General features: G+C 44.9%; 1 protein-coding gene and 1 long non-coding RNA gene across 2 annotated transcripts in view; one reads left to right on the top strand and one right to left on the bottom strand.

Moving 5' to 3' along the window:
* The first annotated feature begins 8268 nt into the window (after window positions 1-8268).
* The window catches only part of LOC116575328, a 13508-nt gene continuing 2981 nt past the window's right edge, over window positions 8269-18795 (top strand). The window contains exons 1-4 of the long non-coding RNA XR_004279714.1: window positions 8269-8433; window positions 11514-11651; window positions 16756-16879; window positions 17052-18791. This is a non-coding gene — a long non-coding RNA (uncharacterized LOC116575328). The remainder of the gene's footprint in view (window positions 8434-11513; window positions 11652-16755; window positions 16880-17051; window positions 18792-18795) is intronic.
* The window catches only part of VXN (vexin), a 24109-nt gene continuing 19162 nt past the window's right edge, over window positions 13849-18795 (bottom strand). The window contains exons 5-6 of the mRNA XM_032316643.1: window positions 18065-18156; window positions 13849-16228 (exon numbers count right to left, since the gene is read on the bottom strand). Of these exons, the coding sequence (XP_032172534.1) occupies window positions 16045-16228; window positions 18065-18156 (276 nt within the window). The 3' untranslated portion in view covers window positions 13849-16044. The remainder of the gene's footprint in view (window positions 16229-18064; window positions 18157-18795) is intronic.

The raw sequence follows: 18795 nt of genomic DNA, 5'->3' as shown, positions 1-18795 counted from the left end.
GAAACACATTGAAAATAGAAGGAGAATTTAACACCCCACTCACTGCAATGGACAGATCATCTAACCAGAAGATCAACAAGGAAACAAGGGCTCTGGATGACATGCTGGACTAGATGGACTTCACAAACATATTCAGAGCATTCCATCCTAAAGCAGCAGAAGAATACACATTCTTCTCAAGTGCTCATGGAACATTTTCCAGAATAGATCACATCCTGGGTCACAAATCAGGTCTCAAATGGTACCAAAAGATTGGGATCATTCCCTGCATATTTTCAGACCACAATACTTTGAAACTGGAACTCAATCACAAGAAGAAACTTGGAAAGAACTCAAGTACATGGACGCTAAAGAGCATCCTACCAAAGAATGGTCAGGTCAACCAAGAAATTAAAGAAAAATATTAAAAACTCACGGAAACAAATGAAAATGGAAACACAACTGTTCAAAATCTTTGGGATGCTTCTTAGGACCCCAAAGGGGGTCCTAAGAAGGAAGTATATAGCAGTACAAGCCTTTCTCAAAAAAACAAGAAAGGTCTCAAATATACAACCTAACCTTACACCTAAAGGAGCTGGAGAAAGAAGAGCAAAGAAAGCCTAAACCCAACCTGAGAAGAGAATAAAGTTTAGAGCAAAAATCAATGAAATAGAAACAAAAGAACAATAGAACAGATCAAGGAAACTAGGAGGTGGTTCTTTGAAAGAATTAATAAGATCAATAAGGCCTCAGCCAGACTTATCAAAAAGAAAACAAAAAGGACCCAAATAAATAAAATCATGAATGAAGGAAGAGAGATCACAAGCAACACCAAAGAAATACAAACAATTATAAGAACAGATTATGAGCAGCTATATGCCAACAAATTAGGTAATCCAGAAGAAATGAATGCATTCCTAGAGACATACAAACTACCAAAATGGAAATAAAAAGAAACAGAAAACCTGAAGAGACCCATAACCAGCAAGGAAACTGAAGCAGTAATCAAAAATCTCCCAACAGGGACGCCTGGGTGGCTTAGTTGGTTAAGCGGCTGCCTTCGGCTCGGGTCATGATCCCAGCGTCCTGGGATCGAGTCCCACATCGGGCTCCTGGCTTGGCGGGGAGCCTGCTTCTCCCTCTGCCTCTGCCTGCCACTCTGTCTGCCTGTGCTTGCTCTCGCTTCTCTCTCTATGACAAATAAATAAATAAAATCTTAAAAAAAAAAAAAAATCTCCTAACAAACTAGAGTCCAGGGCTGGATGGTGCTCAGGGGAATTCTACCAAACCTTTAAAGAAGACCTAATACCTATTCTTCTGAAACTATTTAACAAAATAGAAATGAAAGGAAAACTTCCAAACTCTTTTTATGAGGTCAACATTACCTTGATTCTCAAACCAAAGAGCCCACCAAAAAGAATTACAGACCAACAGCCAATGAAAATAGATGCAAAAATTCTCACCAAGATAATAGCCAATAGGATTCGACAGTACATTAAAAAGATTATTCACCGTGACCAAGTGAGATTTATTCCTGGGCTACAAGGGTGATTCAACCTCCACAAACCAGTCAATGTGATATACTACATTAATAGAAGAAAGTGCAAGACCATATGACCTCTCAATAGATGCAGAAAAAGCATTTGACAAAGTATAGCATCCTTTCTTTCTTAAAATAAATAAATAAATAAATAATTTATTTATTTATTTGGGGGAGAGAGAGAGAGAGAGCACAAGCAGGGGGAGGTGGAGGGGCAGGGGGAGAAGTATCCTCCCTGATGAGAGGGAGCCTGACATAGGGCTCAATCCCAGGACCCTGGGATCATGACCTAAGCCAAAGGCAGACACTTAGCTGACTGAGCCACCTAGGTGCCCCATACAGCATCCATTCTTGATTAAACTCTTCACAGTGTGGGGATAGTGGGTACATACTTCAATATCATAAAAGCCATATATGAAAAACCCACAGGAAATATCATTCTCAATGGGGAAAAATTGAAAGCTTTTCCCATAAGGTCAGGAACATGACAGGGATGTCCTCCTAGCCTCAGCAATCAGACAACAGAAATAAATTAAAGGCATCTGAATCTACAAAGAAGAAGTCAAACTCTCACTCTTTGCAGATGAGATGACACTCTATGTGGAAAACCCAAAAGACTCTACCCCAAAATTTCTAGGACTCATACAGGAATTCAGGAACATGGCAGGATATAAAATCAATGCACAGAAATTAGTTGCATTTCTATACACCAACAGCAAGACAGAAGAAAGAGAAATTAAGGAGTTGATCCAATTTATAATTGCACCCAAAACCACAAGATACCTAGGAATAAACATAACCAAAGAGGCAAAGAATCTGTACTCAGAAAACTATAAAGTACTCATGAAAGAAATGGAGGAAGACACAAAGAAATGGAAAAAAGTTCCATGCTCATGGATTAGAAGAACAGATATTGTGAAAACGTCTATGCTACCTAAAGCACTCTACACATTTAACACAATCCCTATAAAAATACCATCATTTTTTAAAATAAATAGAACAAATAATCCTAAAATTTACATAGAACCAAAAAAGATCCCAAATAGCCAGAGAAATGTTGAAAAAGAAAGCCAAAGTTGGAGGCATCAGAATTCCAGACTTCAAGCTCTATTACAAAGCTGTCATCAAGATAGTATGGTACTGCACAAAAACAGACACATAGATCAATGGAACAGAATAGAAAGCCCACACAAATGGACCCTCAATTCTGTGGTCAACTAATCTTTGACAAGGCAGGAAAGAATGTCTAATGGAAAACAAAACAAAACAAAACAGTCTCTTCAACAAATGGTGTTGGAAAAATTGGACAGCCACATGCGAAAGACAGAAATGAACCATATCCTTATACCATACACAAAAATAGACTCAAAATTGATGAAGGACCTCAATGTGAGGCAGGAATCCAACAAAATTCTAGAGGAGAACATAGGCGGAAATCTCTTTGACCTTGGCTGCAGCAACTTCTTGCTAGCACTTCTCCAAAGGCAAGGGAAACAAAGGTAAAAATGAATGACTGGGACTTCATCAAAATAAAAAGCTTTTTCACAGCAAAGGAAACAGTCAACAAAAGCAAAGACAATTGACAGAATGGGAGAGGATATTTGCAAATGCCTTATCAGATAAAGGCCTAGTATCCAAAATCTATAAGGAACTTAATCAAACTTAACACTCAAAGAACAAATAATCCAATCAAGAAATGGGCAGAAGACATGAACAGACATTTCTCCAAAGAAGACATATAAATGGTCAACAGACACATGAAAGAAATGTTCCACATCACTCAGCATCAGGGAAATTCAAATCCAAACCACAATGAGATAACACCGCACACCAGTCAGAATGGCTAAAATTAACAAGTGAGGAAATGACAGATGTTGGTGAGAATGTGGAGAAAGGGGAACCCTCTTAAAGGACTGGTGGGAATGCAATTTGGTGCAACCCAGCAATTGCACTACTAGGTATTTATCCCAAAGATACAAATGTAGAGATCCAAAGGGGCATGTGCACCCAATGTTTATAGCACCAGTGTCCACAAATAGCCAAACTATGGAAAGAGCCCAGATGTCCATCAACAGAAAGACTGGATAAAGAAGATGTGATACACACACACACACACACACACACACACACACACACACACACTCTGGACTACTACTCAGCCATCAAAAAACCTGAAATCTTGCCATTTACAATGATATGGATGGAACTAGAGGGTATTATGCTCAATGAAATAAGTCAATCAGAGAAAAACAAATACTATGTGATCTCATTCATGTGGAATCTAAGAAACAAAACAGAGGATCAGAGGGGAAGGAAAGGAAAAATAAAACAAGATGAAATCAGAGATGGAGACAAGCCAGAAGAGACTCTTAATCATAGGAAACAAACTGAGGGTTGCTGGAGGGGAGGGAGGTGAGGGATGGGATAACTGAGTGATAGACATTAAGGAGGGCACCTAATGTAATGAGCACTGGGTATTGTATAAGACTGATGAATCACTGATGAATGAGCTCGACCTCTGAAACTAATAATACATTATATTATATAATTGTATTGTATTGAATTGAATTGTATTATTAATTGTTAATTGAATTTAAATTTTAAAAAACACAAAGAATTTATTGGATTCATACTTAAAATTATCATTTAATGAACACCCTCCCCAAAAACATGTTAGATAATTGGCTATCCTTATCATACATATTATTATCCCTATTTAATAGGTAAGTAATCTGAGGTGAAAGCCTCAGATTGTATGCAAAGTATGATCAAGACCATTCTCATTCTCCCTCTTTATCCCTGCTCACCATCCCTTTGAGTTCAGGCTGACCTGTAATGTTATTTCTAAATCCCTTGACAAAGAGTCCAGACATTTTGCCCACGAATGCTACCTGCTCTCACAGTAAGAAAAGTCTCCCTGAACTGGTTTCTTTGCCCTTTCCTTCAAGTTTTTGTAATTGACTTACCTTTGGAAGGCACTCAGCGCCTTCCCTTTCTTGGCAAAAACTCATCCTCATCCTTTTAATAATCACCTTAAATGTCCCTGACTTCCCCAGTCAGATCTTCACTCCTTTATTTTCTCTTAGCCTCTAAATGCCTCAACTGTGACTTGGATCATGTGGTTTTTGTTGGATCGGTGGTTCTGGAAATGCAGGAGGAATAATAGAAATGACCGCCAGGGCGCCATCTTCCAGTCTCCTCCCCCCTTCTTTAACCCTAGGCTCTCTGGCCAAAAGGTATACGCCCAGTTCACATCTCCATAGGTAACCCGACACCTATGCAGGAAACAGGAGGATCAGGAGCCCTCACCCCATACCTTCTGATCACCAAATATGGATGTGAGCCCATGCCCTACCTTGGCCTGATAAAAGACCCCCGCCAACTCCCTCCCAGTGGGACTTCCCCAACTCACTCTCTCTCTCTCTCTCTCTTTCTGTGAGTCCCAGAGCCTCACCTGAGGATGCCCACCTCCTCCCAGTGACTTTCCTGGCTCCCCTTCTCCCGAGCCCTGAAACTTCGCGGGAGAGTGCCTTTAATAAATCTTGCCTTGCGCCTACCTTTCCTGGTGTCGTGTTTACCTCGCCTGCAAAATTTTAGTTTTCAAATTGGTTTTTGTTAATGTCTTCCATGAGACTGTTCCAGTCTTCAAGAGCAAGGACCGTCTTCTCAACTTGCATTCTCCATGTATAGCCCAGTTTGCTGAATGGTCAGTTCCTCCTATCTGAAGTCATCCTGCTTTCTGATTCTAAGCTGCTTTCAACTCCTGGTCTTTTCTCTTTCTCTTTCTGACTGCCATCACGCATTCTCACACCCGATTCCCTGAGCTCACTTCTGCTAGCTCATATTTCCTAACGTCCTCTTCTTCCTTGCCCAGTAATTCCAATATAGGCCCTGAGGAATCTGGTGTTTCCTTACGATAACTTTTGCTTTCTTTTTTTGTCTCATAGGAAGGCAGAGATTGCATTTCGAAACTCCTTATTAAATTGTGGAGGAGAATATGCTTCTTGCACCCCTGTCACAAATCCGAGTTTCATGTAGGGAGGGGCTGTCATTCTGGAGGTCCTATGTAATTGACTTGGGTGGGGATTAGGTCCATGGTTTCCTATTCACTGCATTAAGGGTCCCAGAAATGTTCTGAGGCTGGGCAAATATTCTCACATCAAGAAGCCTACCTGTTTCATTCTCTGCCCTGCCTGCTCCCAGGATGCATGATGCAAGAAGTTTATGTGAGGGAGCCCAGGGCACTGACCTGACACCCCCCCTCCCCACACTGTTTGTGCCGTTGCCCTGGACACTGGAAGCACAACCACTGTCTTTCGCAATCAGCTCACCTGCTGAGTAATAGGCTGGAACATCAGACAGCATTTCCTCCCTCTGAAAATTAACTGTGGTTCTGGTCAGGAACATGGGAGTTTCTACCCTTCCCTTGTCCTTAAAATGAAAGACTAACCGACAGAAAAGATAACCAGAAATGTGGGAAATAGCCATGCCCTTTGCCCTGAACCCAGAGGAGCAGGTTGGTGCCATCTTCCTGGTGCACAATTGCATAGGGACGACACCCCAGGAGTCAGGACAGTCCCAGGCTGAGGACACTACCATTACACTTGGCACATTCTCCTACTTCCCTCCCTCCCTGTCCTTCTCTCGGTTGGTATTAACTAGTTCCAGAGAAGTCCTTGCCTTCGGAGAGGAAACCCAGGCACACTGACAATTTCTTCTTTAGACCGATTGTCTTTTGCAATCAATAAAGTGTGATGAGCCCCTGCAGGCCAGGGCTGTGGGAGCTGTTTGTTGTGGGAATGGTGGGTGGAGGCAGGGGTGCAGGGTCTAGGCAGTGAGAACCTGAAGGCCAAAGTACTGCTGCTTATATTACCTTTTCTGCTGGAACTCCCTGGTAGAGGCTGGAGGGGGTGAAGCAACCCAGGGAGCATATATCCATGAGGAGGGAACCCTCTCCTCCCTCTGGAGCATAGAGCACCTGGTATTTCTGGACAGTGTGGCCTGGGTGTGCCCAGACTCCCCAAAACTCCTTACACTAGTGCTTCTAATGACAGGAGACCCCAGAGATAGGCCCTAAGGGTCCCCAGCATGAGAGCAGATTTTCTTTTGAGGCTTATGTTTTCTTGTGTGTTTTCTTGTGAATTTTTAAGACATTTTGAAAATGTCTTATAGAGAAATTGAAAGCACAATGCAAATAACTTCTTTCCTCTGTACCATATAAAATCAATTGCCTATATATTTGGGTTTTTTTTCCAAAGCACAGTATATTTTATTAACCTTTTTTGACTTCAATGACTGACATAATGGAAGTTTAACAACAACATTTTCTTTTTTTATAGTAAGAATTCCAACTTTTTTCTTGGCTATTTTTTTTAGTTTTATTGGGATATAGCTGACATGTAACACAATGATGTGATTATATATATATACATTGGAAGACGATCAGCATGATAAGCTTAGTTAACGGCCATCACCTCAAATAGTTACAATTTATTTTTCTCGCAATGACAACTTGAAGATCTATTCTTTCCCTTACATATTTGTATTGTATGAAGATACCACCTTGATAATACTGGTGGCTTCTGAAAAAGGCACTGATATTGAAAGGGAAGGAAGGATGCCCTAGTCATTTCTTAGTGACTAACTTTGGTATTGCTTGATGTTTCTTCACAATGCGAGCATGTATATGCATTACTAATTTGTTTTAAAAGTAATGAAAAGGGGATCTCTTGGCCTTAGCACCATGTTCTTGGAAACCTTTGCACTGCACTGTGAGAGCCAAATGGAGGAAGGAGCAAATGTGTAGGCTGAAATGAACTAGAAGAAAGACGAGGCAAAAATCCAAGTAAATCATTAGTTTGTGCCCTCATGGAGGCCGCAGCAGAAATAAGGAAAGCCAGAGGCTAGGGACACTGGTACAAATTGTTGCATTGCATGCCTACTTCCTAGAACTTGACTCAATGGATCTGGAACATGCATCTACTTTTGAGAGACTCACCTTGTTTACACGAAAACAGTCCATTTTGGTCCTTTGCCCTGGACCTGTGTCTTTCGAGACTAATTCTGTTTTCATTTGTGGCTGAATCTAACATGTGTACAACAGAACCTCTCTTCTGTTATCTTAGGGGAAGGAAAAAAAGTAAATGAAAAGGTAAAACTAGTAATGAAAAATATTTTAAAAGAGTAAGTTGTTGGCATCATATGCCCCCCTACAAAGACATTCCCCTCGAAAACCCCAACAGGGGTTATAAATATATAAATATAATATATAAAGTAATGTATGTTATATGTGTATTACACATATGTAATACATATATATGTATTATATGTATTATATGTATTTATAGTATGTATTATATGTATATGTAATTATATGTATATGTATATGTATTATGTATATATACATATATATATATATAATCTATCTTGTTGTTGGTTACAACATGTCCAAAGACACCTTGGGCTTTAACTGCAATATTTGAGTGAGTTTTGCCTCCTCTGGGCAGCTGCCCCTTCAAGGCAAGCCACAAGGCAAGTGTATTTGTGTGGAGAAGCCCCATGTGCTGGGGCACATGGCATTTGTCCCGAGGGAGGCCCCTGAGAGCACTGTACAAACTGGACCTCTACCTGTGGTGGGCTCTGGGGTCAGATTGCTGGGGTGTATGTCCAGTTCGGCCATCCATAGCCATGTGGCGTCAGACTCGCTGTGAACTCTCTCAGCCTCTGTAAACAGAGAGAGTGAAGGAAAGAACTCGATAGCACTGTTGGAATATTGCACGAGCCCAGGCCCTTTAAGCACTTAGCACGGTGCCTGGCAAGTGCTAAATACCCAAGAAGTGTTTGCTCCTATTAATACACCTGCATTTATCTTAACGTAAAGAAGTCTACCACACGGTGCTGGAGGGCCGGGGAAGGTAGGTCTCGTTAGCCTGGGGCTTCGGGTAGTACTGGCACAAGGCCCTGGGCAATTCACTGCAAATGAGTTTCTCCCTTTTCTGAAGCCAGGGTGGCTTTCTGCCCTTCCTCTCCTCAGGCTGGAGGAGTAGAGAATAAAGAGTCAGAGCAGCCGGGCATCCCTTCTCCTTTCCCCTTCCTACTTCTTTCCCCAATCTCCACCTCTCCCCACATCCCGAGGGCAAACAGAGTAGCAGGCGGGAGAAGGGAAACAGGACCAGGCTGAATGGTCTCAGCAGCACCGGGGTCCCCAGAGGCCACCGAAGCAGCTTGCTGATGGCTCAGATCCTGGCCAGGCCCCCGAGAGAGAGCCGAAATGACAAATAGCCTTGGCTTTGTTTTGGTTTCTTTATGTTGTGGCAGGAGGGAGGACCCTGAGGAGGAAATGCCCCCCCGACTCCCCCCACTCCCACCTCCAGCCTCCATCCTCTATCCCTCTGCCCTGAAATGGTGGTTTCTCTGGACAGAGGAAGAAAAGCTTCCTCCCTGCCCCCAGCCCACTTCCAGACTGGCCACCTGCTCACCCTACAGGGCAGTCCACTCTGGGACTTTTCATGACAAACAGTCTCCTGGGTCCTTTGTGGGGTTTGTGTGAGAGACTGGGGAGCCTGCTTTGCTGATGAGGTCACCGTTCCTTAAGCTATTACCTTGCTTTCCTTGGCCAGAGCAAGCAGCAGGAATGCCTCGGAGCAGTGTTTGTTTGTGAAACATCAAATCCCTGCCTAGTTACACCCAAGCAGGTCAGCTTGCATCCAGACCCCAGTCCCTCAGTAGTTCTTTCGTCTTTAGTCCTGTGGATTACAGGTGTCTGTTACCTGCCTCAGAACGAAAGGGCTGGAGCTCGGCCCAAACAGGATGGGCAGGGGCTAGCTTCCCTCCAGGAGCAGGAGGAGGACATGGGCAGGCCCTGTGCTCTCCTGGGCCAACGTGCTTTGTAGATTTCATTTGCAGTCTAATTTCACTGGTAGGGAATACGGGCAAGAGGCCAGGGCAGCATTTGGCAGCAAGGGGACATCTAGAGAGGGAGAGCTGTTTGAATTCACAGTGATTTCACTGTGAATTCCTGCCCTCCACTTCCTGCCTGGAGGCCAGTGGCCGTTGGCCGGCACTGAGCTGGCCCGTGGGCAGCCATCTCCGGCTGTAGGCACTGACCCCACAGGCCACACCCGGAGAGCAGGTAGCCTGGGCCCCTGCCAGCCTGGAGTTCTTGCCTGCCAGCTGCTGACGGGCCTGGCCCTGCAGTCTGGCCCCAGGCTCTGCAAACGATTCTATTTTAGGTTGCTGACTAGCTCTTCAGCCCTCATTCCTGTCTTGAGCTTCCTGAGTCACTTCTCTCTCCCTGCTCTGCTTCTTTCTGAATGGATTGGATTAGCATAACACCATATGTTAGAAAAGCAATTCACAATTTATAAAGCCTTTTTGTGCACCAGCTCTCTTCTGATCTTTCATCAGCCTGTGAGGTCCACTATGCAGGTAACTTAATCCGTATTTCACAGATGAGCAGCAATGGAGGCACAAAATAACTCAGGCAGTTTGATCAATCACACACACACACACACACACACAGAGAGAGAGAGAGAGAGAGAGAGAGAGAGATTGAGAGAAGCATACTGCAAATCATTGTGGAGTTGAGTCTTAAGAATCAGGCTTCCAGGGGCGCCTGGGTGGCTCAGTGGGTTAAGCTGCTGCCTTCGGCTCAGGTCACGATCTCAGGGTCCTGGGATGGAGTCCCGCATCAGGCTCTCTGCTCGGTGGGGAGCCTGCTTCCCTCTCTCTCTCTCTCTGCCTGCCTCTCTGTCTATTGTGATCTCTCTCTGTCAAACAAATAAATAAAACCTTAAAAACCTTAAAAAAAAAAAAAAAGAATCAGGCTTCCAGTTTTGAATCCGATGCTCCTGCCTACATCCCACATATCTAGCTATCCACGCTATAGAGCCCTGGCAAGGGAGACCCTGCAGAAACACCTGCGGTGGCCATTTCTTTTCTTCTTGATGGAGGATGTTTGCTCCAGGGGAGCATTGCACTTTGAATCTGAGGTACCTAAAATACTGATGGGGGATAAGCAGAACTCTAGACGAAGGAGAGAAAGTAGCCCGAATTTGCTCCCACATTCGCGTCCCTAATCCCCTCCTTTCACCTCATGCTCAGGTTCCTAAGAAAACCTTTCCTCCATTCCTTGGGGGAATAAAGGATTGAAAACAGTTTACACTGTTAAAAGGCCTATCCTTCCGGACCTTAGCTCACCTTATAATTATGTGGTCTATGCCTCAACTTACAAGACAGGCACACCCAAACTCATTATGTTGTGAAAATGAATTAAGGAAATCTTTTCTAGGAGTCAGCATGGGGAGCTCTCACACACTTTCACTCTTCATCTATTGCTAATCCAATAGGAAAAGGTGGATTTTGCATGTGGCTCCTACTTGACTACCCCAGCAAGAGAAAGGAAAGCTTTCTTCTTCCCCAGGCAACAGCCCAGCCAGTGAGAGACAGACATAACTCAGCCACTGGGAAGCCACTATACTTGGAACCCCCAGTTTACTCCAGTGGGATTGTCCTTTCTAACAGCCTATCAATCTCCCACTTCCTACTTTGTTTCCTGGACTTATCTATGGTTTTGATGTAATTTCTCTGTCCTAGATTGCAGTTTTCTGCTAGTCCTTAATAAACCCATATTTGCTAGTAAAATAACTGGCAGTTTTATTAGTCTCTGGGAGAGAGTACAAATTTTTAACAACTGGCATAGCATGGGCAGACAACCAATGAGAACAAACCTGAGTCATAGTACTCAGTGGGTCTTAGAGCCCACCTGCCCCTCCATAGTGCTACGTATTACCTACAGTTGCTGATCCATGGGGAGGTCTGCAAGAGTCCCGGAGCAGGGCTGGGCACCCAGGGCCAAGGAGGGTACTTTGGGGAACTCTGGGCATTGGCCATTGCCAGCTAGTGCCAAAGCATTCGGACATTTCCACACATGCACCACCATACTTGTACATGCCATTGTATATTAATACCAATTGTTTTGTTTAATCTTTTCTAGGACCTGAGGAGGAAGATACTACATTTGCTATTCAACAATGGAAGAAACTGAATCTTTATGCTATCCAGCAACTCCTCAGGCTCTCACAGCTAATGAGTTTCTGAAAGTTGGAGAAATTCAGGGCATGGAGTACTCAAGGTGGGAGGCTCTTTGTGAGACAGAGGTTGTGGGGGCCTTGAGCAGGCCAAGGGCACCCCTGAGGGCTCAGACCCCACCAGATGTCAGGGAGCAAGGGGATGGGGAAACAAACACAGAGAAAAGGTATGTGTGTGTGTTGATGCTGACTGGGAAGATGAAAGGGGATGGAGGTAGGCAGACACTGAGAAACTGGGAATAAGCCTGCCCTCATCGCAGGCTTGCTGTGGCCAGAGCTAGTCCTGAGAGAAACAAAGAAATCATCTTTACTGTTTGCTTTGCCTCTTGCCCTCTATGTGAATATTGTTACCCAGAGAATGTGATCACATTTGGAGGACTATCTGTGGCATTTCATTTTTGAAATAGCGGTGTCGGGGCACCTGGGTGGCTCAGTGGGTTAAAGCCTCTGCCTTCGGCTCAGGTCATGGTCCCAGGGTCCTGGGATCGAGCCCCGCATCGGGCTTTCTGCTCAGCGGGGAACCTGCTTCCCCCTCTCTCTCTGCCTGCCTCTCTGCCTACTTGTGATCTCTGTCTGCCAAATAAATAAATAAGATCTTTAAAAAAAAAAAAAAGAAAGAAAGAAAGAAATAGTGGTGTCTTGTTTATCAGGGGCTGCTGATTAACCGCTGAAGCCTGCCCCCCACACCAAGCCCTTGCAGTTGCCAGGCTGGGTAAAATCCTGAGCTCTGTGGATGGTGATGTGAGCAATGAGCTGGTTCTTGTTGAGGTAGGACCTCTCCCTGAAGAAGGCTGGGGCCCAGACGGTCAAAGAGCAGGAAACTCAATTTGCTCGTCTGTGGATGGAGTCTGAAATGTTAATCAGCACTTGCCCAGAATTCCAGGTACTTCCCTCACCCCTCCCCTGCTATCTGGGCCTGGGTGGGATTCAGGTCCCTCCTATTCTTCCCGGAAGAGCACAGACCCTTTTTAGGCTGTCAGGCAAAGGCCTAGCTGCTTGCCCCCTGAGAGGGGAGTTTAACCTCATGGTAACCTGTGCTCCAATGGGCTTGCCCAGAACTCAGGATGTATGAAGTCTCCAGGAGTGGCAGCCTTGTGGGAAAAGATTATGATGTGAAGTGGTATGAATCTCTCTACTGGGTTTTCCCAGAGACCCTAACTAGGGGCTAAGAACCAGGCCCAGCTTCCCTATCAATGAGCAAGTCCCATGTCAGGTTTCTCCTGCAGCCACTCTCTTTGACAGCACATGCCTTTTCCCAAACTCTATGCTGCCTCCCAGCAAAGGATATTCATCTGTGCAAATCTTGCCCCAAGTCCAGAGTGACCCAAGAAACGCCCCAAATAGAAAACTTTTTTCTAGGCATGTGGCCTATCTGCAAAATGAAATCTTTCTTCCTGGGCATGTTGGCAAGGTGTTCACCACAAACCTCTCAACAGAGGCTGACATTTCTCAACATTAAACACTAACTGCAATTCCTGAGGATTAGAATCTCCTCGGGAGATTCATCTTCTTGTGTTTTTCCTTGCTGGTCCCTAGGTCTCTGCCAATTTAGAGTCAGAGACAACACATCACATGATTCCTTTTAAAATTGGGCTCTGGCTGCTGTGGCTCTGCCTACCCACTGCCCATCTGCCTGCTCTGAAGACAACACAAGGATTGGGAGGGGTGGGGAGACAGCCAGAGAGCACACAAGTAAGAACTGAACTATTTGACTGGACCTGGTCCTAACAGAGGCAATTTTATTACCCTAAATGTCCTGGAAACCCTGGTGCCTCTGGCGCAAGAAGACTCCAGGCTCCGTCATCCTGGACAGCAGTCTGAGCTAGCCTTGGCGCCCTTTTGCAAGTGGCTGTAATGTGAGTCACAGGGGCAGGCTCCAGGGAGGCTGAACAGGAGGTGGGCATGGAGGAAAAAGGCTCTGTCTGCCCTGGCCTCGGGGGAGAGAGGCCAGCAGGCTGGGATGTTCAGTGGGCCCCCTGGGATTTGTGGTGAGGACTGGGGGGTGGGCACTGGGGAGGAGGGTGAGCCCAGAGGGGACAGGTCATGCCAGGCCAAGCCCTGTCAGAAATGGCCCTGGTGTTGACTGTTGGGCAGGGCCCATAATATGAAAACCAGACATTGCCTTAGGATGGAAAGAACATTCTGGATTCTTTCTCACAATCCTTTTCATTTAGGTAAAGGAACAATGAGGTCCAGATTTGTAATTCTTTCCCTTGGTGAAAGCCTTCTCTCATTCAGTGAAGGAGCCTCATACTCTTATGGTGGTTTATTGATGTCACAAACAAAGCATACTTTATTTTTATTTGAATTGGTCAGTTAAAACATTCTATGCAAGGCAAACACTTCATCATGAAATATTTAAATTAAAAATAAATAACTCAGTTACATCCTACAGAAATCTCCTGCTGCCCCATATAAATGGAGGACATCAGCTATTGACTAAATAAGTTGAAATAAATAGTTTTAGGATACTCTGATTGATAGGTCCAGCATAAATCACCTGCTTGCTTCTTAACTGTGCTCCAGGCCCCATTATCAGTACTGTGCAAGACTATTAGTCCATTGAGACTAGGCCCTCATTGAAAGAGTATTCGAAGCCCGGGTTTCCAAATCATGTTCCAACATGAGGATTGGGTGCTGACCATCTAAAACAATGGCTGAAGGGCAGGGATCAGCAAGGTGAAAGCCAAAACCCAGTCCTCTTATCCCTCCATGCCTCTTTACGGTTCACCTGGAGATGCGGAAGCAGGTAACTTAGCAAAAGGTGACACATGGCCAGAGTGTGTCTATGAGTAACGGTTGAGACTGGTAACGTGGCCAAATTCCTCATTGTACCAAGACGTGGTGATTTCTGGCTGAGTCTCCGTCTCCGTGTCACCATGGAGTGTCTAATTTTGCTAAACGGGTTAGATTAATTTAAGCTTCTGGGTCCTGCACAGGCCGGCATTCCTAACTGACCACTGCACGCCTGTGTCTCAGACTCTGCCATCACACGGTGCTCCTGGCGGTCTCTGCCAGTCATGTGTGGTTAGCATTTGAGATGAAAATTATTTACTAACCTCGATCTTTCTCTGTGTTTGGAACTATTCTGTGTGAAGGAATAGATACAAACACCAGGCACTGAATCCTGACACCCATGTGGGCCAGGCACCTTGAGACTAATCATGTAACGGCTTTAAACTGTCATCATTGGAATGGATAAGGACATCTCACTCAGAGTTGTGAGGGAGAATGTATGTAAAGTGCTCAGTGTCATGTCTGACGCATGGTAGGCATTTAATAGATGAGAGCTGTTGTATTGTATGATCATTGTAAGTCTATTGATGTTAACTATGGGATTGATGATGACATTTCCATTAAAAGAAGGAAAGCACAATATTATATACTAAGTTGAACCATATGAAACTGATCGGTTTTTTCTGACCTACAGAGAAGGCAATTTCTTCAAGGTCAACCCAATACTTAATGATGTATTTCATTTAAATCACTTACTTTTTCCAACCTTATCAAATTTTTCGTTTCAAACATTGCCCCCAGAGTCATATTCCTACCCCTCCAAACCTTCCTCAAATCAGTTGCTAGAGTGAGCAAAGCAAGGAGTCTGGCAGACTTGAGGACCTAGTATCCTGTTCCACTAACTGTCTGTCTTAAGGCCTTGGCTTCGCCATCTGTAGACTGGGTACAATTGTGCTTTCCTTAGCAGGGATAGTGGACGGGAAAGCACTTTCAAAAGTTAAAATCATTTTGCCAATGCAAGGTATTATTAATTTCACTAGCCTATGCCACTTCAGAGAACATTAGCATTCAACATTTAATTTTTAATCATGTTTCTCTATAGAAAAGCTGCACGTAAAAGAATAGAGAATTCATGCAATCATGCCAAATGATCAATACTGATCTTGAGAATACTGTAAAATGAATATTAGAACTATAAGTAAATATATAGTGCTTTGTCTTTAGAAATTATACCTTGTCAAGATGAAATAAATGTGATAAGAGGAATAGTAGGAACCACTGTGTTTACAAGGGCCTCAAACCTCAAGCTCTTATATTTATAACAGAAATCACATACATTAGAACAACTTACAAGGAAGACTGAGGAATTGCCTGTTTCCTTCCCTGGAGGTCTTTAAAATGGGTTGGGAAAGTTTGATTGTGGTGCGATTTTGCTTTAAGATAAGGACAGAGTTTATATCTATCTCCCAAAGCCACTTTCAGACCAATGGCTTTATTGGTTCTAAGAAGGCACACTTTTCTTTTGCCTTCCAGGGGAGTCCCTTGCCTGTACCCTAAGCCAGGGCTATTGGTTAATAAGAAATGGTGATGTGTTTGGACCAGCTACTAGCAGAGGTGAATGTGGCTCAGTTCCAATCTGAAGTTTTCTCCCCTATATGCAGCGTACTTTGACCAATGCATGGACCCTGGGGAGAGTCACCTTTAGTCAGCCTCAAAGGCACAGTTGGTAGCACCCACATATTCAGCCTTCTTCTTGTGCCTTGTCCACATTTTCCGGAGGAGGCTAGGGACCCCGCAGGAAGCACTTCCTGTCAGCGGTAGGGAGGCTTCTGCTCCCTGGGGCAGGGTCGGATACTCTTCAGTCATCTTCTTGAGATGTCTGGATCTAAAGAAAAGCCAGGGGGGAGGGAGGACAGTTATTTCACAGAGTCAGACTTTTAATGTTTGCCCTCAAGGAGTAGACACAACTTCTGCTCATACATCCTGTGACCAGGATAGAGGGTCACTGTTGGGACACATGTACAGGTGACTTCTTTTGGAGGATCCTCACATGGGGTGAGGGAAGGAGGTGGCTCTAGCACAGTGGTTCATGGATCTCAAGTTCTGCTCATGTCCCAAGTTCTCCTTTTCCACCCATCCCACTTATAGACCAACAATCTTGATGGAAAGGGCAAGCTTCCCAAAGCTTAAAGCTGCTGAAAGAGTCTGAGTCCTAGGGGTACATGTGGCTGCTCACTGACTGGCCTCAGGCAAGTGGCTTAATCTCAGCCAGCCTCAGTTTCCTCATGTACAAAAGGGGGATAATATCATCAAACTCACAGGACTTGTGAGGAGGAGAATGAGCTAATAAAGCATTGGGCTCCTTGTAGACCTCCATGAATGTTTATCTTTCTCCTCACTTTCTCTTCCTAGGTGAAAGAAATGGCCTTCCTTTTCAAAAGCCAGCCTCCAGGAACACATGGAAATGAGGACATCTGAGCTCAGAGAGAAAGGAACCATGGAGAACCTTCTGGACACAGCTATATGGAGCAGAAAGGTTGGTCTTTTTAGCTCAGCAGGTTGTTGTGGGCTTACTCCAACTTCCAGCAATAGCTATTGCTGCTCAGGACCATTTGAACTAGACCTTCAAACAATCCATGTGCCTTTCTGATTTTTCTCCAGTTAGGTCCTAGTACATTGAGTGACTTGGTTTTTATAATTCTTTCTAGATGATTTTCTTTCATCTAGAAGAGCTTCATATTGGTTGCTTCCTCCTTGGACTCCCAAGCTTCCAAGGTGTACACACTTGGGTTGATAGTTTAGCCCATGGTCCCTCTAGTGTACACATCTCACCTGCTCCCAAGAATGTGTCTTTCCAGCTGCTAGACTGTAGGTTTCTTGAAAAATAAAACAGTCAGAGTTTGTGCTAAGTTCTTCACATATCATCCCATTCTGTTCTCACAATAATCCCTCAAGAGGGGTATTAGGATCATCCCCATTTTTTTGTTTTTGTTTTGAAATAAGTGAGGGCATGGAGGTTATGATAACTTGCCTGAAGTCATAGCGGGTTAGTGGTGGCCCTGGGCAAGCAAGAAGCTGGGAGTCAAGGGCCCACACCCTTCATTACCCTCTAAGCCACTTTTCTACTATGTGTGGTATGGACGATCGTGGCGAGGCATCAATGTACATGTTGACTTGAGTTTCAGACACCTGCTTGCCATTTTCTTAGTGCAACCTTGAAGGCAGTGAGAGAATTGCTGGGGTGGGGGAGGGGACTATCTACTCTCCTGCTACTCTCGCTCCTGGTTCTGGATCAAAGTTAACAATAACATGGGGGTTAATACATTTGGTTTGAAACTTTGGTATCTTACATATTTCTTTACCTTTGGGCCGGGGCCCTTCACCTAATTCATGAGACATTTCTGACACCACTGTGCCTATGGGGAGGCTCAGAATGCGACCTGTGATTACATTTATCTAATTAACCAAAAACTCTCCCAAATGACACTTCTCCAAGTCTAAAGAGTGGTGTTAATGAAGTGGAAACCATCAAAAACACTTCAGCTTAATCCTAGGGAAACAGTTGATGAGGCGCCACAGAGACCCAGGATTATTGCCCTCATTAAAAGGTAATTTAAAGCTGGCATGGGTTTTGTGTTAGCATCTTGAGTGTCTGTAAGCTGGGCCACCTGTTACTCTCATGTGATAGGACGAGGAGTGGGTGGGGGGCCCTGGCACTTACCCTCGCGTCAGAACAGCTCCCTTCTCTGAGGCTGTGGCCGCCGCCTCGAGCACGCTGGGGGCTTTCACTGAGATCCGGGCCACCGGAGGAATCTGCGTGGTGCAGAAGGGGAAGGGAAGATGAGGATGTGGCCATGATCCCAACTCTGGCATTGACCGGAGCCAGTTGAAAGGGGGATGTCTCCGTCCATCCACCACCCAGGGCAATAGTCCTTAAGCTTTGACTGGCATCGAGACTCCCCTGCGGGGCTGGTCACCACCGTGCGTGGCCTACCCCAGTTTCTGATCCAATAGGTCTGACATGGGCTTGAAAATCTGCGTTTCTAACAAGTTCCTGGGTGCTGCCAGTCCCAGGACCCCACATTGAGAACCACTGACCCAGAGAACCTGAGAGAGAGAGGGCGCACAACTCAATTTTACCTGAAAACTCTGTCCCCTGCCCCTACCCCCATTACCTGTGTCTACTTTGTTGTTAAATCCTGCAGATTCATGCTTTGAAAGACTGCCTCGGGTAGTGCCATCCTCCCCCATCTCCTCTGCCACACACAGCCTTCCGATCCAGTCACCTGGGAACTCCTTGCTTTGGACCAGCCCCACCACTGAGCGCAGCCCCACTGGATTTGCAGTGCCTGCCCACGGCAGGTCAGACTGAGGCCAACTCTGGAAGCACAGGCTCCTCAGAACCCAGCTCTCCCTCATCTATGCAGCTCTACCTCTGTTAATCCCCCGTGG

This window comes from Mustela erminea, chromosome 16, assembly GCF_009829155.1.
Source record: "Mustela erminea isolate mMusErm1 chromosome 16, mMusErm1.Pri, whole genome shotgun sequence".
NCBI classification, from domain to species: domain Eukaryota; kingdom Metazoa; phylum Chordata; class Mammalia; order Carnivora; family Mustelidae; genus Mustela; species Mustela erminea.
The sequence above is the reverse complement of the archived record's forward strand: the minus strand, read 5'-3'. Positions and strand labels throughout refer to the sequence as shown.